Below are 20,538 nucleotides of genomic sequence, written 5' to 3'. Positions count from 1 at the left end.
AACTCTGCAGGCTGGGCCCAAAGCTGATGTGTGAAAGATCCCCACCCAGCCTCCAGGTCTCAGTGCTGTGAGGCTGACAGCCTGGCTCTGGCCTGCACTGCCATTAAAGGTGACTGGCAGCGCAGCTCTGCCCAGGGGTCGAGCAGACAGCAGCCCAGCAGCCCCTCCCTACCCGCAGCCCATCGTCTGCGTCCTTCACGTAGCCCTTCTCGTACAGCTCCTGGGGGACGTTCAGGATGCGCTTCTGGAGGTCATTCTCCTGCCAGTCCACACGGAGGCCTGAAACACAAACACCACCCAGCTGCTCCTCAGTCAGGCTCACACCTCAGGCACTGGTGAACAACGAGCAGCCACAGCTCCAGAATGCACCCAGAGGTGTCTACCTCTGGGGGTGTGGAGCAGAGCTGCTCACCCAGCAAATTCTCACCTCCTCCAGCTACCTCCTGCAGCTGTGAGGCACAGGCTGCTGCTGGAAGGGAGAGAGGTCTGCTGAGGAGCAGCTGAGGGAGCTGGGGGTCTTCAGCCTGGAGAAGAGGAGGCTCCTACAGCTCCCTGAGAGGAGGCTGCAGTGAGGTGGGGGTTGGTCTTTTCAGGAGAGGAAATGGCCTGGAATTGTGCCAGGGGAGGCTTAGGTTGGAGATGAGGAAAAATTTCTTTGCTGCCAGAGTGGTCAGGGACTGGCACAGGCTGCCCAGGGAGGTGGTGGAGTCCCCACCCCTGGAGGTGTTGCAGAAACTTATGGCCATGGCACCTGAGGACAGGGTTTGGTGGCCATGGTGGGGTTGGGTCGCTGGTTGGAGTGGATGATCTTGGAGGCCCTTTCCAACCAAAACAATTCTGTGATCTCCAATTTACAGCCTTCTGGAAGTGCAGAGAGCTCCTCTGGGTGTGTGCTCCAGACTGCACATGATGTGCAGGACCACTGCAGCTGCACTCTCAGCCTAGCAGCACCGTACACAACACCTGAACTTGGCTGACATCTCCATACCCATCACAGTCACCATGCCTAAGCCTCCAGGAACACAGAACTGCAAGTCTAAACTAAGGGAGCGTCTCCTGGAACACCTTTCTGTGCACAGACACAATCAAAGATCAGAATGGTGCTGACAAACACAGAGCCATTTCCTTACCACTGCCACTCCAAGGCAGAGTGGGAATGCCAGCAGTCTGAGCCACTATTGAAGAAGCAATTTTGTCTCCTAAGGCCCACATGGCTTGGCTTGGAGGACCTGCAAAGGGCAAAACCAGGGCATGAGGGACACGAGAGACCAGGCAGCAGGGAAACTTCCAGAAGTCTAACTAAGCTCCATGTAGGAGGGACAAACAGCCTCTGCAGGGCTGCTGCACAGCACATCCCCACTGGTGTGAATCATCACTTCTGAAGCAGAACTGAGAGCATTCTCTGGACCAGCCAGGAAACCACAGGCAACCAGACTGCAGGCCTCTTGTCCAGGAAGAACTGAAGCTACAGCAGCACCACAGGCACAGCACAGCCTGCTCAGTGCCCATCCAGTTAAAGAAGTCTTGGCACACTCAGTGTGTCTGTGTGTCCTGCAGCCTGGGAATTGGCATGGGTGTGCACACCACATGCTGTGCAATCAGAACTCAGTGCCCTCACACCCAACCCCCAGCCAGCTCCTTTAGCCTCCATCACTGGCAAGAGCCTGCACGGGCAGACAGCAGAGTCCTGCTCTGCCTGCTGGAAAGAACACAGCAGCCTTGCTCTTGCAAACCATACCTCAGCCCTGCACTTGCAGACCACACCTCAGGCCTCTCACTAAGCCTATTGATCTTAACACAAGGCCCAGCCAGCAGGCCAGCAGCACAGCTCCTCACCCATGAAAGCAATCCCGTTCTTGTGGAGCAGCTCTGGCAGTTTTGGGTTCTCAGATGCATGGCCCCAGCCAGCCCACACAGCCTGCAGAAGGAAATCACACACTTCACTCTTTGTCTGTGTGAAACAGGCCAGGGAGCAGAAATGGAAAGCATGCAGACCCTGCCAGCCTTCCCTCTGCTCACTGACAGCCACCCCACGACACAGACCAGAGCGGCCTCCGGAGCTGCTCGCTCTAAAGGGCTGGAGCCTGGCAGCTTGTAGACAGCTCAAAAGCTGTAGCAAGCTCTTGGAGAGGAGCTAAGCACAGGGAAGCGAAAGGGTGAAGGGAACCTCCATGGCCTGCAGACATTCCCACTGGGAAAAGCACTGCACTGGGACGTGCACTGCCTTGTGCTGCAGCTTTGTGCTTTCCATTTCCTTGACCTGCCTCTTTCCCCAGACACAACTCACTATCTGAGCAGAGACTGCTCAGGGCCTCCTCCTGTTTGCAGAACTCTCTTTGGCACTCCTCACCTGCACTGGAATCCTCTTGGCAATATCAAGAATGAGCTCCACATTTGCATAGTTGTTGTTGTTGGGTCCTCCTGGAACCGGGACGTAGTGATCTGCCATTTTGATGTACTCTGCAGGCACAAAGAAAGGCTCTTTCAAACTGCAGCTCTAACAAATGGCACTTGCTCTGCAGCTCCTAAGCCTACAGCACTGCAAGTACTTCACCTCCCCCCAAGAAAGTCCTCCTTGACAGGCTGGCAGCTAGCAATAGGATGGGAGGAAATAGACTGAGATTGTGCCTGGGGAGGGTTAGGTTGGAGAGGAGGAAAAATGTCTTTGCTGCAAGAGTGGGCAGGGATTGGAAGAGGCTGCCCAGGGAGGTGGTGGAGTCCCCATCCCTGGAGGTGTGCCAGAAGTGTGCAGATGTGATGCTTCAGGACCTTGTGCAGTGGTCATGGGAGCTGGCTCTGCCTGGACTCCAGGAGCTTAAAGGTCTTTTCCAACACTGCTGACCCTACGACTCCGTGATGAAATGGATGTGTGTCTGACTTCCTGCATCCCCGCAGGCAGGCACCCAGGTGTGTGCAAGGAGGAAGCTGTGCACCTTCCCTGCTCTTCCCAACTCACCTGCATTTGCCTTCAGATCCTCAGGAGTCACCATGACAACAAATCTGATGGCTCGCTCGTTGCGGAACATCTCGTAGGACCAGCGCCGGATGGACCTCATGCACTTCACTGCTGCGATGCCGTTGTTGGCTATCAGCACCTGGGGGATGAGAGGCAGGGATGAAGTTAAGTTCAGCCTGACAGCACCAAACATTCATGGGAGCAGCTTTTTCTCTGCACACTTCCTGTCCACTTTTGGGGCTGTGTGGTTTCATCAGCCTGGCACCGAGGGGCCCAGCCACCAGCTTCCAAATCAGCTCTTGCTCAGCCACACAGATTTAGGACTTCAGGGAGAAGTTCAGGCTTGCTGGGGCTCTGAGTGACCTGATCTAGCTGGAGATGTCCCTGCTGACTGCAGGGGGTTGGCCAAGGTGGCCTTTAGAGGTCCCTTCCCACCCACTGCATTCTAGGACTCTGCGATTTTCCTGCAAGATGCTTTGCCTGGATTAAGGAAGAGCAGATCCAAGGGCGGAGCAAGGATGAGTGGCTACAACTTCTGATACCTGGAAGGAAGCCACTTGCCCCATTAAATGACCATCTGTTTATCAACATTTTCCTTGGGGATGTTGCAGTCTACTTCTGTTGCATCTATCTCCCAACCCTTCTGTACCCCCAGGAGGGCTCTGGCCACGCTGCTGGTGTTTCCCTGCCACACCAACCCCAGCCAGCTGCGTGCTTGCTCACACCCACAAACCAAAACACAGGCAGGAGGGTTAAGGGCAGGACCACGACTTGGGAGCTCAGGAATGTCTGCAATGTAAAGCCCCAGAGAGAGAGGAGGCAGAGGCCAGGAGGGGGCAGAGTGGCAGCCAGGGCAGGGTCTCACCTTCTCGATGACTTTATTCCCTCCGAAGCGAGTGACGAACTCTGCTGGGGAGGCCACGGTGAAGTCCCTCTGCACGTCCACCTTCTTCCTGTCCCGCCCCTGCTTCACCAGGTGCAGGCCTGACATGCTGGGCCTGAGACACAAACATGCAACTTGGCAGTGCAGATGCACACAGAGAGAGGAGGAGATGACAGCAGTTTGCAAAGATCCCCTTGCCTGCACTCTCAGCCTCACAGATTGCCCTGGGCTGGAAGGGACCCTCCACAGGCATCTTGTCCAACCCCCTGCACTCAGCAGGGTCACCTCCAGCTAGAGCAGGCTGCCCAGGGACACATCCACTCTGATCTGGAGTGTCTCCAGGGACAGGCCTTCAACCACACCCCTGGACAACCTACTGCAGTGCTTTACCACTCCCACTGTGCAGAACTTCCTCCTGGTGCTCAGCCTAACTCTGCCCTGCTCCAGTTTCAAACCACTGCTCCTTGTCCCATCCCCCAGCAGACAAGCAGAGTAACTTCTGGCCTCCAGAGCACCACTGCCTTGGTCCTCAGCATTTACAGGGCTGCCTCTGGTTTCTGACTACCTTGCAGTCCTCCCTCCACATGCCAGGTTCTCTGCACAGATCCCACTCATGCTAATACAGAAATAGCTTCAAATCTATTCACTGTTTCTTGCTGCCCCAGACAGAACAAGGCTCCACCAGGCTGCTTTCAGCTCATCTAGGACAGCTGGGAGATGGCAGCACAGCTCTCTGGCTCTGGTAAAACAGACATCCACCATCAGGCTCCAGCAGCAAATCCTAATGGGAATCACAGCAAACAAATCTCCAGGCGCAGACTCTGCCACTGGCTACTGAAAATCACTTTCCAAGACCAATCATTTTGCACCACTCAGTCTGTAGCATCTTCCTCAAACGTTTTCAGAGCCAAAGTCATTCACATTCCTGCTGCTGTCCCCCTGAAAGCCAACCCTCTGTCTGCCCAGACCAGCTCCATGCTCTGCCACCCCCCTTCTGTGTGGGGCTGGAACCCTCACCCCCCTTCCTTCTGCTCCAGCTTCCACAGAACTAGCAGGGCTGCATCCCCCTTTGCTTTGCAGGCACCACAGGACCTGATCTGCCACAGCTTGCAAAGCTGAGCTGTGAGAGGAAGCTCACAGCCCAGCTCCTCACACAGCGCAACACGGCAGGGGAGCAAGATGCTTTTGATTTTCAAGCCCCTGCAGCTCTACCTCTCCAGGCACCCCACACCCCACCCACGTTTCTCACTGCATTTAGAGTGCACACAGGCTGTGCTGGCTGCCTGGCAGCCTTGGGAAGACCACCAGGAACCTCTGGCCTAATCAGCTGCTGAAGTGCTGCTGCCATTGAGCAACTCCAGTGGGAAACAGGATGGGATGCAGCAGAGAGTGACTGGAATTGCTGGGAGAGGGCAGGAAGGGAAAACCAACCCTGACCCTGTGAGGATTTCCAGAAGAGCAAGAGAACAGCTCCTGGAATTCAGCTCCTGTGCTGCTCACCCAGCTCCTTCTCTCCCACACATGAGGCACTCCCATGGCAAAGGGCCATGACCATGGAGAACTTCAGGGCTTGCAAACATTGCCTTGGAAGCAAAAACCTCTTCTGAGCACAGTGAAGGAAACTTTCAGGCCATGCATGAGGCCAAGAGTGGGAGAAGTAAAGGTAAGAGGACAAACAAGGTCAGTAGGGTGATTTAACAGCACACTAAGAGCCCAGATGTCCACCTCCCAGTGATCTGGGGACATCTGTGGCTGCAACTGGCTCAGTCCAAACCACATCCAGCCTGGAAACTTGTCTGAGGGACGAGCTGCTAGCTCAGATCCAGACCAGGAGCAAGTCAGGTGTGCAGAGGATCCTCCCCTCTGTACTTCCCCTTCCTCCAGCAAGCTGCACTTGCAGAGACAGGAGTGAGAGTTCCTCAGAAGCCAGAGCTCCTCAGAAACCAGAGTTCATGAACTGCTCTGTGACAACCTCAGCCCAGGAATTCCAGGACAGGAGCCAACAGGAGGAGAGAAGGTGCAGCTGAAGTTGAATTTCTACTAAATCTGTGTATCCAGAGGGTCAGAATCTGTGCTGTGGCAAGGAAGGCGCAGAGCCAAGTCCCCAGGTGAGGCAGGTTGGTTCACTGCAGGGTTACTAAAAGCAGCCCCCACAAAAACAGGGAAAAGCCCAAAATCTCCAGGTCAGGAGCTGTGTGTGTGGACCTGAGCCACCCCACAGGCTGGAACTCCCCACACAGAGATGCTGTGTGGATATAAAGGCTAAGCAAACCCAGAGGTTCATCATCCAGAGCAAGGCACCAACAGCTGTTCCTAAGCAAGTCCAGCTCAGTCTCACTCCTGACAGCAAGCACAGCCAGAGCATCCTTTGCCAGCAGCCAGGGGCTGCACAGGGGACCCAGGGCAGCAGAGAGCTTATTGCTGCAGGGTAAGATGAGGCCTCTGGGCAGCAGGGAAGACAGAACACCGAGCTCTAACCGGAACAGAGTCGCTGCTGAGCTGGTAACCCTCCCAGGCCCCAGCTGCAGTGCTTTTGTCAGTGACAGCTTCCCAAAAGCTCAGCCCTCCCTCAGACTGGATCCAGGCTAGAGCTGTGCAGCATCTCAAACTCCTGCAGCCCTGCTTGCCCACTGTGCTGCACCCTAGCATCCTTCCAGCACACTGCATGCACAGATACCACCAGCAGCTGCTGAGGCCTCAGAGGATAAAAGGGACATGGAACAAGAAGGGTTTGCATGTGCAGCACAGAGTGCCCAGCTGCCTGGGTGCCAGAGGCTGCTGCTGTGAGCAGACAATCACAGCTGTAGCTCTTACCTTTGCAGCATGTGGTATCTCATTTCCTGACCCTGCTCTGCAGAATCCTCCATGCTGTCTCAGGGAAGCAGTGCACAGATTTCAGGCTTGCTTACGACTCCTCTAGTGGAGCTGCTGCTATTTTTTGTTTCGATACTGCAGCTCAAAACCCAGCAGGAGAAAGCTGCAAGGAGCCTCTTGCACTCCTGCGGCTCTCCTTCAGGCAGAGGCACTTCTCAGATTGCTTCAGTCTTGTAACCTTTGTCCCCTGCTTTCCACCACCCCTCTCTCTGCCACTCTTCCTGTGACGCAGCATGCACAGGGAGGGCAGCAGCTTCCCTCTCCTGCATTCAGAGGAAAGCAGCTGATCGGGAAAGAGAGAAAACGATCTACAGGTTACGTAATCAGGCTTAGCACACACGGAGAGCGCTGCTGCAGCCCTGCCCGCAGCCGCGGCAGCCGCGGCGCCCACTCCTACCCCGGCGGTGCCCGCGGCGCTGCCCCGGGAGCAGCCCGGACACCCCCGCCGCCGGCTGCCCCGCTCCGCTCCGCTCTGCCAGGCTGCCCCGCTCCGCTCCGCTCTGCCAGGCTGCCCCGCTCCGCTCCGCTCTGCCAGGCTGCTCCTCGGCTCGCAGCGCCTGCCCGAGGAATTCCATCAGGTTGTCAGGAGGGGAGGTGACAAGGCAGCACGCCCGGGGGCAGGGTTTGTACGGCAGCACAAAGCACGGGGCTGAGCCAGGCGCGGACGAGAGGCTGCGCCGGACACCAGCCGGCGAGACCCGGCACAAGTCACCTCGCTGTGTTTCTCCGCACATGAAACAGAGATGAGATCACTCCCAGAGCCGTGGGGATAAGGAGCTCACAGGACAGGTGCCGCAGCACGGCAGGGTCCAGTGGCATCACTGGAGGAAGGAAGAATTGGTTGGACTCAATGACCTTAAAGGTCTTTTCCAACCTCGATGATCCCAGGGCTCTGTGAGTGTGGCCTCAGCATGAAGCGCTGCAAAACCAAACTGCAAGTCGAGGGGGAGGGCAAGGATAAAGGAGAGCAAGGACTGCAGCACTGCAGCGCTGGGCAGCGCTGGGCAGAGCTGGGCAGGCTCGGGGCACAGGAGGCACCGCAGCTCGCACCCTCAGCAGGCCAGCGACACATCCCCAGCGCTGCTGGGACCCGAGGCACGCTGCAACAGGCTGAGCCAAAGCCAAGCAGCCACCCCGGGGGGATCAGCCCAAAGAGAGTGTCACATTGGCATGGGGACAGTGTGCAGCCTTGAGCCCCGAGCGGCAAGGTGAGGGCCCCAAGAATAGCACAGGCGACAGGAGCAGCACCGCCAGCAGCCAGCACCAGCCGGTGCCATGTGTGGGAAAGTGCAGGCAGCCCTGCGGGCATGGCAGGGGGCACAGCGACACACGCTGGCAGTGCCACGGCAAGGCAGTGGCAATCCTCACGGGGCAGCAGAGAGGCACCAGGGAAAGAACGGAGCTTGACCAAACAAACCCCAGCCTTACAGATCTGCCCCCCCTGCCAGCCTGGGAAGGGCTCCCCAAGCCTCCAAGCTGCACAGCACAGCAGAAATCTCCCACTGAGCCACTTGCAAACAGAAGAATGGAGGAAAAGGGAACTTAACCTCAAGTGTTTTCTGGCACTGGCTCCACCTCGAGAAGCCTCCACTGCACCTCTTACCACATCAGGTACAGAGCCCTGCTCCCAGCCTGCTGGAGAGGGCTTGGGGTCCCTGCCTCCCACACCCCAGCTCAAAGCTCATGCCAGGCTGCTCCCCCAGGCTCTCCAGACTCCTGCTTCTCTTCAGCTCTGCAGGGAGGCTGCCACAAAGCCACCACTCCACCAGTGCCAACCAAACCATCACAGTGGTAGAGAATCCTGAACCTACACTCACCAGCTGCCAAGTGCCAAGTGCTGTGGTGCCACAGCCTTGCTGCACAGGCAGGCTGGTCTGTAGACTGCTGCCCAAGGGCATTTAGAGAGAAGTTTCTCATCTACCACTCCCAGATGAGGAGGGAGCACAGCTAACAGCTCACCACACAGCAAGCAACAACTCCCCCAGGGCTGCTGCTCTGGTGGGAGATCTCTGAGCCCAAAGCCAACACAACCATGGGAGCAGAAAGATGAAGAGCAAATGGCCAGCTTGGGGCCATCCCCCACAGCTGCAAAATGCAACAGAGTTCCCCTGGCTGCTGTGGGCTGTGCACAGGTTGAGGGCTTTCATAGGCTCACAGAATGGGATGGCTTGGAAGGAGCTTGGAGATCAGGGCCTGTCTTCAGGGCCACTTGTTCTCAGTGTTAGATGCTTTACATGGCTGCCACTGATGCTCTTTCTTTAAGGCACAAGCAGAAGCCAAGGGAGCACTGAGTGCCTCAGCCTGCAGGGGTCTCCTCCAGCACTGCATTTCAGGTCAGCACTGATGCTCTCCACACCAATTTAAAGTTCATTACCAGTGTGTGGCTTTCTCAACCCTCTGCAGCAGCAGCCAGCAGAGGTCTTCATAGCCCTCCAGTGGCATGGAAGCCTGTGTTGTACAACCTGTCCCAGCAGGACTGTCTTTAGCAAGAGCACAAAGCCTTACAGGATCAATAAGGTGGTGGATGGCACACACTCTCCACGTGCTCAGGTGATGAAACAGGAGCTGGCACACAGGGAGCCCACGGCTGGGGCAGGAGGCATCGATCCGACACCACAAGCCCAGGGGATGATTTCCAGCTCAGACACAAGACCTGCAAACCTCAGGTATGAGCAGATGCCAAAGAGCCAACTGCAGCACCTCTGCCTCGTGGACTGGCTGTGGGATGGCATTTTGGATGCTGGTCTAAGAGCAGGAGAGAAGCAGCAGGGCCTGGTGCTGCAGGGCCACCCCCACCCCCTGCTGCAGCTGGCTGAAGGCTGCAGAGGGACTTTCCATGAGGGTGGCTAGGGACAGGACAAGGGGGAATGGTTTGAAGCTGAGGCAGAGCAGGGTTGGACTGGAGCTGAAGAAGGAGTTCTGTAGTGTGAGGGTGCTGAGCCTCTGGCACAGGCTGCCCAGGGAGGCTGTGGCTGCCTCCTGCTTGGGGGTGTTCAAGGCCAGGCTGGATGAACCCTTGAGCAGCTGAGTTTAGTTGAGAGGTGTCCCTGTCCAGGACAGGGGGTGGGAGTAGATGACCTCTGAGGTCCCTTCCAACCTGAGCCAATCAATGATTCTATGGTCTTAGACATAATCATCCCCTGAGGACTTCTCTGGAGCTAAGTCCCTCGGCTCCAGCACCACCTCTCCTCTATCTGATCAGAATCTCCTGTGTCAAACTAACCAGCAAGTGGAAAGCTCTCTGGCATGCTCCCCTGGCCCTGCACCTTGTGTGCTGCACTAATCAAACTGTACACAGCTGTGGGTCCTCTGTGACTACCAAAAGGAAGCTGGCAGCTGGAGCCTGTGTGCCATCAACTCACTGGCACGGAGCAAGCTGTGGAGCTTGTCTTTGTCTCTCTTTCTCCATCTGCAAACATCATTGGGAAATGTTTTGGTGCAGGGCACTACCACCCTGGCAACCTCTTCCAATTCATCCCACTTCACCTTAGAAAAGCAGCCAAGGATGCTGTAACTCCTTCTGTTTGAACTGGCTTTTCTCTCCACTTCAGCTGCAAGCAAGAACCCCCAGGCAGTGCCAAGGTAAGCAGGTTACCACAGAGGTGCTCATGGCTGCACAGCTATTGCAGTACAGCTCTCTGATGCCAGGCAGTGTCCTGGAAGCTGATGGATTTTTGTTGTTGCTCTCCTATTGTCTGTTTCCACACCACTGGCTACATCTTCATCTGCTTGCTTCTGTTCCTAAAACATTTACACTTGCAGGCTTCAGGATTACCTTCTCTGCTGCCAAATCACTGCACCTTGCAGCCTTTGCAAAGGCAACCCCCTTGAAATTTGCTGTAAGAGTTCACATTCTGGTGCCAGCTGCCACACCTGGCCACCAGCACGGCCAGCACAGCCCTCTGAAGTAGAAAGTACAACAGCCTGGCCTGTAGCAGAGCAGCCCCAGGGGCACATCCCACCAGTGGGATGCAAATCAGCAACACTGCAGAAATAAAGGGGCCCTTTGACAAGCAAATACTAACAGCAAGACTAATCCCAACCTCAGACTTCATTTGAGCCAGGAAGAGTTAGCAGCAGGGCTGAAGCAGCTCTCTCCCAGATGGGAGGCCAACACCTCCCTGATCTGCAGGCAGCAGCTGCCCTATCCAGCCTTGGTTTGTCCTCACTGCAGCTCCCATGCCCAGCCTTGCTTTGTCCTCACTGCAGCTCCCAAGCCCGGCCTTGGTTTGTCCTCACTGCAGCTCCCAAGCCCAGCCTTGCTTTGTCCTCACTGCAGCTCCCATGCCCAGCCTTGGTTTGTCCTCACTGCAGCTCCCATGCCCAGCCTTGGTTTGTCCTCACTGCAGCTCCCATGCCCAGCCTTGGTTTGTCCTCACTGCAGCTCCCATGCCCAGCCTTGCTTTGTCCTCACTGCAGCTCCCAAGCCCAGCCTTGGTTTGTCCTCACTCTGCAGCTCCCAAGCCCAGCCTTGGTTTGTCCCCCACCTTGCAGCATCCTTTCTTGGACCACCCACAACATTTTCTCCATCCAAACCACAAAGCATTCCAAGCAATGAGGCACTGACCTCACCCAAGGCTCCTGCCAGTCCTTTGGCTACAAATAAAGCAGCAAACCCCACACAAAGATAAAGTTCCACACAGTCCCAGCCCAGCTCAAACACACAGGTGGCAGCTTTAGAGCTCTCAGCACCACACTTCCATGTTCTGAGAGGCAGGGCAGGAGGCAGGCAGTGCCAGCCAGGCCACCACGACTCTCAGCAGCTGAGAGGTCTGAAAGGTGCTCAGGGCACTCAGGCACAGACATTTCACCAGAAGGGTTTGATACAGACAAACACACAAGAGGTCAGTTAGAAACAAAGCCAGAAGCTGTCTGAGCACAGCCAGCACCTCTGAGGCCAGATCCAGACACCAAGGAGCACTTTGGATGCCCTCTGGCAGGCGAGGTGAGAGGCTGAGACGGCTCCCCCATACCTCATGTGGCTCGCGGGGCCATCCTGGGCGTTGGGAAGTCCGAGATCTGAAAGGGAATCTGAGCAGACAGATGCAGGGGACAAGGACCTCTCCTTCTCCTCCAGGAGGTCCAGCTTCACCAAGGAGCTTGTCTCATCTTCTGAGTTATCTTCTGACACAGAGCCAATGATGAAGCGAGAGTGGGGGCTCATCTCCAGGGGCTTAGTGGGTTGGGAAGACTCTTCCATGGCTCCTCCAAACTGGGCTCTCAGCACTGCAGGAGGCAAAAGAAAGCAAAAAACCAAACCCTGAGGTCAGTACCTGCTGCTGCTGGACAAAGAAGAGAACTTTTTGACAGGAAATAAGTTAACCCCCCTCAGATGCACCCAGACAGGAGCCCAGGAGCAGGAACAGCTACTGCTGCTGTCATCATTGCCTTCTCTGGCTGCACAGGGACCCAGGGATCCAAGCAGCTGCTGCCTCTGCTCTGTGCAGGACCTGCCCCTTCAGACCAAGCTGCAGGAGGCACTAAGAAATACAAGCCACATGCCAACACATGCCTCAGAGCCAAGATCCCTCTTTTCCTATTATCCTTTGCCTGTTGGTGCCATTTAAATCCTGTCTGGACATGGTCCTTGGCAAGCTGCTCTGCATGACCCTGCTTAAGCAGAGGGTTGGACTAGGTGGGCTTGGGAGGTCCCTTCCAACCTCAGGCACTCTGTATTTCAGCAGCATCTGAACACTGGGACTCCCTGTGCCAGGTACTGCATCCAAGTGCTGGATTTGATTAGCCAAAGCCTCTTTGCCCAGCCCTTGCCAGGCACAAGACCATCGACCCTTAAAGCTTTTCAGATGATCTCATGTTTCTCAGGAGCTGCTTTTCCAGTGGGGAGCAGAAGCAGCACTCTGGCCAGCAGTGCCAGCTGAGGCTAGGCAAGCCCTCAGATCTGCTCCCCACATGAGGCCACCTCCAGCTGTGGTCCCCCGCAGACACTTGGGCAAGAGAGAAGGCTGAACTCCCACAGTCTTGTCTCCCAAAACATGACCTCAGCTCCCCATGCCATAAGCTCAAGCACATCTCCAGCCAGAGCTGCTACCTCTGGGCTTGATGGCATGAAAAGCTTCAACTGAGGCAAGGGGATTCTGAAGTTTTCCCTGAGAGAAGCACCCAGAGGCCCTGAACACCTGCAGGGGTAACGGAGTACCCGGGGGCAAAGGACTCCCTGAGAGTTCCCCATGCATGGATCACTCTGATCTGATTGCACCAAGGCATCAGAACTGAGCAAGGATTTCCTGTGGGGACTGCAAGTGGAATCAGAGCAGCCAAGGGAGGGGATGGGCAGGTACCAATAAAGAATGCTGGGGACAGAGTCAAACCCTCCCCTCCCCGGCAGCAGGCTGCGGCTGAAGGTCCCAGACCACCCACGTCAATCAGGATCTGCTTTGAGCTATAGTACTGAAACTCAGCAGCTCAATTTGCAGGTGTCAGAGGAAAAGACCAAAGCTCAGGTCTCCATTTTCCATTTAAGAAATCCTTGCCCAGAGGGGGAAGAACCTCTCCAAGACCAAAAGTTCCAGCAGGCACTGAATGCATTTTCCTCACTATTAGAAAACCCTGAGAGAAAGAGCAGAGGACACAAAAGAGCACCTCCCAGCACCGGGGTAGGGAGTGAACATCTGGCACATCCTACCCTGGCTCTGATGGCTGCACACAGCTGGAAATCACCTCCCTGTAAAACCAGGAGTGCACCAACCTCTGCTGAGCCTGGCGATCTGAGCAGCGATCCACCGCCACAGCGAGCTGGAAGAGAAAGGAGCCAGCAGGTGAGCATGGTGGTGATGATGGTGATGGAAATCCCCAGCTGCACCAAGCTTTGAGCACTGCCATGTAAACCCCACAGGCACACAACAGCCTCAGTGTCTCGGTCAGGGCCACAGAGCACACTGGGAGTGGGAGCTGCAGTGTCCAGGCCAGCCAGGGCACCTCCCGGCAGTCCCCTGGCAGCGGCTGGGCAGGGTCAGCACCACCGGAGCACCACACCTGGCTTCAGCTCTGCAGGGGACTGCACTCTGTGCCATCCTCCCCACTTCTGCCCAGCTCAGTCTCTTCTGTCTGACCTCTTGCCTCTGCCACCGGACCTCAGCTGAAGTTGAAGGTCAGGAGAAAAGGCTGAAGCCCATTCCCAATCTCATGCAGCAGCTGCTGTGACAGCAAGAAAGAGCACAGCAGCTTGCTGCAGAGCACACTGTGACACAGCAACACACACTGTGATGAGACAGGAGGCCACATTTCCTCAGCAGGTTCTTAGGGAGGAGGGATGGTCAGAAGCCTGGACTCTCACACCACGCTGGCATCCTCAGCCTCCCTGCAGCCATTCAAGATCAGCCTTGCTGTGTCCCTGGGCAGCCTGCTCTAGCTGGAGGTGTCCCTGCTGCCTGCAGGGGGATTGGACAAGATGCCCTTGGAGGGTCCCTTCCAGCCCAATCTGTGCATCTCAGCCCTGCTGATCACAGCCAAGCTGTGCCAGAACAGGGATGGGACACAACTGGTTTGGTAGGAACAGGACAGCTTTCAGCCAGCACAGGACCATGTTCTGACAGGAGTGGGCCATGGTGGGGGCTTTAATTGGAGCCCAGAGAAGGAATCCACAGGCAGTGCAATCCCTAAGCACCATGCTCCTTCTTTTCATCCCTGAGTGAGAATTAAAAACTGACCCAACTGGCTTATGCACTTTTACCATGAATGTACTGCTCTGAATTATTCAGAGCCAGCCCTGTGTTGACATCACTACTCCCACAGACTCCAGTTTCACTGGGGCCACAGGCAGTTCACTTCACACAGATACTTCACCACTTCATGGCTGGCAAGCTACAAATATCAGCCTGGCACAGGGATCCACAGGGGCATTGATCTGCCTTTAGTCAGGGCACAGAAGGAGCAGAAGGGCAGCAGGGTGCACGGCCTCTGAAACAGCCACTCAGGAAGGCTCCTGCAGCCCAGGGGCTTGGGCAGCGGGCAGAGCCCAGGCAGCACAAAGCTTAATCACCTCTTGCTTGTGCCCACAAGCACAAAGACAACCTTCAGGTGTGTGCTCATCCACCCTGGCATCAGAGCACTCTGCACTGCTGCATCCAGAGGGATTTACCCCTGGCACGAGGAGCAGCACTGAGGAGTCTGGCGAGGGCCAAACTGACCTCAGTCCTTTCTTAGCAGAGACAAACTTCTCTCTGCAGGAACCTGGACAGTAACAAGCAAGTCTCAAAGGTTTTTTCATTGCTTGCCATGCAGAGGAGGAAACTGAGGCCCAGGCAGTGATGCATTTCACTCAAATACTCCCTGAAAAGCAGCACAGCAAAGCCAAGGCTGCTGACCCCCAAGGGCCACTCTCCAGCACCTTGTTTGCACAGCTCGGTTCAAAGCCAGGCACTCAGAGCAGGAGCCCCATTCAAGTCCATTTACCTGTGCACTTCCAGCCCCTGGGAGAGCAGCCCCAGAGCCATGGGTTCTGCTTGATTTGCAACCAGCTGGTAACTCAACACTGCAGTGAGCTAGAGGGCAGCTCAGCCTGTTCCTGGGTGCTGAAATCCATTATTCACATTGAAGCCAATGTCACAGATTGCATCAGGCTGCAAGGGACCCTCAGAGGTCATCTTGTCCAGCCCCCTGCACTCAGCAGGGACACCTCCAACTCCACCAGGCTGCACAGGGCCACATCAAGTCCAATCTTGGATGTCTCCAGGGTTGGGACCTCAAGCACATCCCTGGGCAGCCTGTTCCAGTATTTCACCACTCTTTTGCTTTTTCTGGGGTCAAATAAAACCTAAACTTTCTCAGAGATCTCCTCACAGAAGCCTTTTGGTTTTGATGCTGCAAGTGGCATGCACCAGTCCCACCAGCCCTCTGCCTGCTGGGTCATGGTGGGTAAGGACACAGCACCCAGCTGACCAATGTCCATGCACCACCAACCCCTGCAGATGTGCTCTCTGCTGCAGGGGTGTGGCATGAGACCCTAACCCCCAACACTGTCTGGCTCCTCAGCTATCTGCAGCCCCTTCTGCAGGTGTCAGTAGCCTCTCACACGAGCCAGCTTTTGAAGAGAGAGGTTTGCTTTAAACCCCTGAAAGTTCTGTGACTTACAGACTGAGACTTTGATCCTGCAAAGAGGAGGAAAGAGGCTTCAGTGGTACCAGGGGAAGGGTAAGCTGGACACTAGGAAAAACTTCTTTGCTGCCAGAGTGGTCAGGGATTGGCACAGGCTGCCCAGGGAGGTGGTGGAGTCCCCATCCCCAGAGGTGTTCAAGCAGATGCAGCTGTGGTGCTTCAGGCCATGGTTTAGTGGTCATGGTAGCTGGGTTGTGGCAGGACTTGATGACCTTAGAGGTCTCCTCCAACCCTACTGATTCTGTGATTCCATGCACTCCAAGGCTGTTCAGCTACACCACTCAGTTTAGCCACAGCTGACTCTTCACACAACCTGAGCCACACTGCCCTCCCTCCTCCCAAAGGAAGCAGCTCCCACCAGAGGTCTGCAGACAGACAGGCAGACAGCACTCCAGCTCTGCAGGCAGCAAGGCATTTAAGCCCCAACTCATGTCCATGCTACAAGCAATGAAATCTCTGCAACCCAAATTCAAGCAGCAACACCAGCTGCCTTTGCCTGAGGTGAAACTAAACCCCAAGCCACTTCCTCACAGCTCTGCTCCTATCATCAACACATTTTTCAGCCTGACAGTGAGCTGCACAAGGAAAGCTACCAGAGCTCTGAGCCTTCCATCTCAGTTTCACTTCAGGCTCCTGTTTATTGCTGTAAAACACACTCAGGCTAAACCTACCACTCACTAAGGTAGTGGAGCACGGAGCTAGGGATGCAACTCCCACTTCCTACAGAACATCCCATTCTGAAGGGGAAAAGCATCATTACTGCAGAGAAAATGAGCTGCAGGTTCCTTCAGGTAGTCAGAATGGGGCCCCTTAAAATGCTGCTGAGTCCTACAAGAAGGGGAATAACAACACTGGGTTTGGGTAGAGGCTTTCTGTTCAGAGCCCTGGGACATGTGGTGCTGCTAATCAACACAAAGAACCTTCAACCAACCAACTGGACTCTCAGCAGCCCTGCTGAATCAGCACAGGTAAAAGAAAACAGAGGAAGAAAGCAGGCAAAACCAAAGCAAAAAGAGATCTTGGAGTCTGAGCAGCAAGTTGGTAATTGCCTCTACTGCACAGCACTCATCCCCATGCTCACCTGTACCAGGGCTGGCCGTGAGCTTCCAGAGCAGGAGATGCCAAAGAGAGGATTTCTGCACCTCCAGTTCTTGCCAGGCTTCAAACCAGGCACCTGCAGACCTGCTGCTGTCCTGTCCCAGCAGCTGCACTGCAAGACTGCCAGGGTCTCAAGAACTTCCCAGTCTGTATCTCTGCCCAACCAGCACTGGGCCAGGACTCAGACAGCTCCACCTGGGCCATGCCTCCTGGTTAATCATTGGGCATTGCTTCACTTCCTATCCTAAAGTGCTCTCAGCAAACATCAAACACCCTGCCAAGAGCACAGCAAAAGGTTCTTCACAAGCTCTGTGTGCACAGGTTAGGAGCCCTGGTTAGTCTTCAGACTGACTCTCTCAACACCAGCCACAGAGAGCTAAACAGACAGCAGCAGATGCTTCCCAGGGCTCCTCAGGTCAGAGATTCCTGTGCCACTTCCACAAAGAACAGAAAGACAACCCCCAGCCTGTGTTTACAAACACCCTGCTCTGCCAAAAGGCTGCAGACTGCATCCAAATCCCTCTGTGTGTGAGAGACTCGAGCAGAACTCCAACCTTTTGCTGACTATTTACTGCCTGCTAAATGGGCACAGGCTGCAGTTTGGCCCTGGAGTATTTTCAAGGTAGCTTCTTTCATCTTCAAACTTTCTGAAGAGATTTAAGAGACACCACAGAGGCGAGAATGAGAATTTGGTTTCTTCTGCAAATCTGCTTTTACGACTTTACTCTTTTTAAGTGCCCCACAGCACCCCGCAGAAGGCTCCTGATGTTGGTCCCTCTGAAGAGTCAGGCCCCAGGCTCTCCCCTTCAGCCCCCGACACCCCCCCAGGGACGGCAGGGGGATGCCCAGGCAGCCGAGGGATGCTCAAGCTGGCACAGGGAGCGCCCCGCGCTCTGCTCCTGCGCCGAGCTGCTGGCTCCGAGCGGCTGGATGGGATTTTTTTGTGAATTAACTCCCTCCCACGAGGCTCGGCCACAACCGGCGCCTCGTCCCGTGCCGGAGCCGCCAGCAGCGGCTGCCGGGGCAGGCGGGAAGCGGGGAGGCCGCCGGAGTGACCAGCCCAGACGCAGCACGACCCGCCGCACGGCGGACCTCCGGCGGCCCGAGGCACCGGGAGGAAACCGACCGGCTCTTCCGGTCGGCTGCCCGCCACAGCTCCCCGCCGCTGGAAACCCTCCTCCCGCCCTCCTCATGCCGAGCATCCCCGAGCACGGCGCGGCGCGGACAAAGCCGGCGGCACCGCACGGCCCGGCCCGGCATGGCATGGCATGGCACGGCACGGCCCGGCATGGCACGGCACGGCACGGCACGGCACGGCTAAGCGCGGCGCTCCGCCGCCTCCCGCTGGCACGGCACGGCACGGCGCGGCGCGGCCCGCGCTCCCCCGGGCCCCGGCCCCGCCCAGCCCCGCTCCCGCTCGCCGCCCGCCCTCCCCGGCGGCGCGGATCCCGCTCCCCGCGGCGGGCGGGCCGCTCACCTCAGGGTGCCGGCTGCTGCGGAGGCGCGGCGGGCCCCCGGCCTGGCGCTGGGCAGCGGAGCTGGCGGGGGCGCGGCGCGGCCCCACCCCGTTCCCCCGCAGGCCCCGCCCCGCGGCCCGCCCCCGAGCCCGCCTCCCGCGCGGCCGCGCGCCGCGGTGGTGTGATGGGGGAGGTCACCTCAGGTCAGCGCCCCTGGCCCCGCCCCGCGACGGCCCGCTCCCATTGGCTGTCGAGGGGCACACGGCGGGAGGGGCGTGACCAATCAGGCGGCGCGCGTGGGGCGTGTCCAATGAGGAGATCCCTGAGCCGCCGCCTGCGCTGCCCCGGCCCCGGCCTGGCCTCTGCGCGCTCGGCCCCCGCGCCGGGAGCACCGGGGCCCGGCCCCGCCCCCCTGGACGCCGCCCAACTCTCCCGGAGATTACAGCAGCGACAGGCGGCGGGGCCCAGAGCACGCAACGGGCCGAACGTGGGCCCTGGCGTGGCACAAGCGGCAAGGCTCCCCCACGCAGCCAGACCCCAGAGCTGCACCACCCCGCACCGGGCCCGCGGGCAGCCCGCGCACGAGGGCACCGTGTGGAGCAGACGCTGCCCTCTCCCCGCCCGTGCCGGGCACAACACGTGGCTGCTGCGCTGCAAAGCAGGCCAGGTGCTGCCAGTCTCTCCTGCGGCTCCCGCGACCTTCAGCCACGTGTTCTGTGGCTGGACAAAGGCTTGGAGAGCTCCACCTGCTGCTCGTTGGACTTCCAGAGAGCTGCTGCGATGACCCTTGATGAGCAGTGTAAGCCTAACTCCCGGCGCTGCAGGACCAGCTCTCCTGTGCAGGCAGATCCTATAGGGACAGCGGTCCAGAGAGATATAAAAGCACAAATATCGACACAGATAACGTTCAGGCTGGGGTGCTCACCATGGGGACCTGCCTGTGACGTTGTGACAGGACCAGCACCCACACATCACTGCACCACCTTCACCTCAGGAGGGAACAGGGTTTTCTTGTCTAATTTCTCTGGTCACTGGGCTCTCTCTTCTTGCACTTAATCAAGGGTGATACCAAGCTTGAGAGAATACCCCCGCGAGCTTAGCCTGGCCCTGGCACAGCTGTCTCAGACTCAAAGTGACAACAGAGCAGTGAATTTCCTGAGCCCCAGGCCTCGGTTTAAAACTCCAGGCAGTTTCTCCTTAAGGTGACTGAAGACAAGGTTATGGGGGCTGTCAGACTCTGCTGCTGGGAGCATGTGCAGAGTGCTGGCAAGTGCTCCACAGCAGGAAAGCCTTCCGTGGGGCTTGGGGGTTAATGATAGCATTTGAGGGGACACAAAACGTTCTGCCCTCCACCAGGTGTCAAGCTGGGAGGCTGCTGCCAGCATGGACATTTATTTATGCCTCTTCTACACAGAATCCTCCTCAATGTAAATATTTCCATGGAGGAGAAGGCTGTCAGCTTAGGCACAGGGGGTGAGGGGGAGTGCCTGGCAGCTGAGGGGCTGTGTCCCAAGTGCCTGATAATAACCAGCTACAGGGCTTACAAAACCCAGAGATTACGACAGGTGCTTAGTTCATCCTCTCTGGGGCTCTGGGTGCTCTGGTCATGCCAAGACCTGCACACTGCTCCTCTGCCCTGCCCATTTCATCTCCTCAGTTAATAAACACTGTTCAAACACTGCTGGAGGAGTGATTGCTCCACAGAATGAAATCCTGCAGCAACTGTCCTGGTCAAGGGCGAGGAAGGAACAGGTGAAAGCAGCAAAGCAGATGCATTAACCTGAAAGTGAAGGATGGGTTTGGAAGGTGCAGTTTGAAATGTAACTAATGATGGCCCTGGGCCATGCTCAGCTTCATGGCCTCCCAGCAGCACTTCCTTTGTCCTTAGAACATGAATGGCTGGGTGTTTTCACAGCTGGACCATGGGGCATGCCATGCAGGACAGCTGTTCACAGCCCTTGTACAGCACAGGGTGGAGCCCAAAGTGCTCCACGATGGAATTTTACACAAATAGAAGCTTTGGGCCTTAGGTCTCCCTCAGTGAGGGCAGGGGGGAAATGCCACCTCCTGTGAACAAGTGCTGGTGGAACTCCTACCAGGACACACGCCGTGGGAGGAATGAGAGCAGTGATGTGGGCTGCAGGGCAGGGAATGCC

At 56.9% G+C, this 20,538-nt stretch overlaps 1 protein-coding gene across 6 annotated transcripts in view; it reads right to left on the bottom strand.

Annotated features, from left to right (window-relative positions):
- Positions 1-17,036, bottom strand: part of ACACA (acetyl-CoA carboxylase alpha) — a 105,680-nt gene extending 88,644 nt beyond the window's left edge. For 4 of the 6 annotated variants that reach the window (XM_068154963.1, XM_068154967.1, XM_068154965.1 and 1 more), the window contains exons 1-9: positions 16,909-17,036; positions 13,357-13,466; positions 11,687-11,939; positions 3,822-3,954; positions 2,957-3,095; positions 2,351-2,460; positions 1,837-1,918; positions 1,131-1,229; positions 173-279 (exon numbers count right to left, since the gene is read on the bottom strand). In XM_068154963.1, the coding sequence (XP_068011064.1) occupies positions 173-279; positions 1,131-1,229; positions 1,837-1,918; positions 2,351-2,460; positions 2,957-3,095; positions 3,822-3,954; positions 11,687-11,913 (897 nt within the window). In that variant the 5' untranslated portion in view covers positions 11,914-11,939; positions 13,357-13,466; positions 16,909-17,036. Of the gene's footprint in view, positions 1-172; positions 280-1,130; positions 1,230-1,836; positions 1,919-2,350; positions 2,461-2,956; positions 3,096-3,821; positions 3,955-6,653; positions 6,984-11,686; positions 11,940-13,356; positions 13,467-16,908 lie in introns of those variants that run through there. The other 2 variants (XM_068154964.1, XM_068154969.1) reach the window with 2 other exon arrangements.
- Between the last annotated feature and the right edge of the window lie 3,502 nt (positions 17,037-20,538).

The sequence above is a fragment of the Melanerpes formicivorus genome, unplaced genomic scaffold (assembly GCF_026170545.1).
Source record: "Melanerpes formicivorus ecotype bairdi unplaced genomic scaffold, bMelFor1.0.p_v2 SCAF_29, whole genome shotgun sequence".
Taxonomy (NCBI): domain Eukaryota; kingdom Metazoa; phylum Chordata; class Aves; order Piciformes; family Picidae; genus Melanerpes; species Melanerpes formicivorus.
This window is presented reverse-complemented; position numbering and strand designations above follow the sequence as displayed.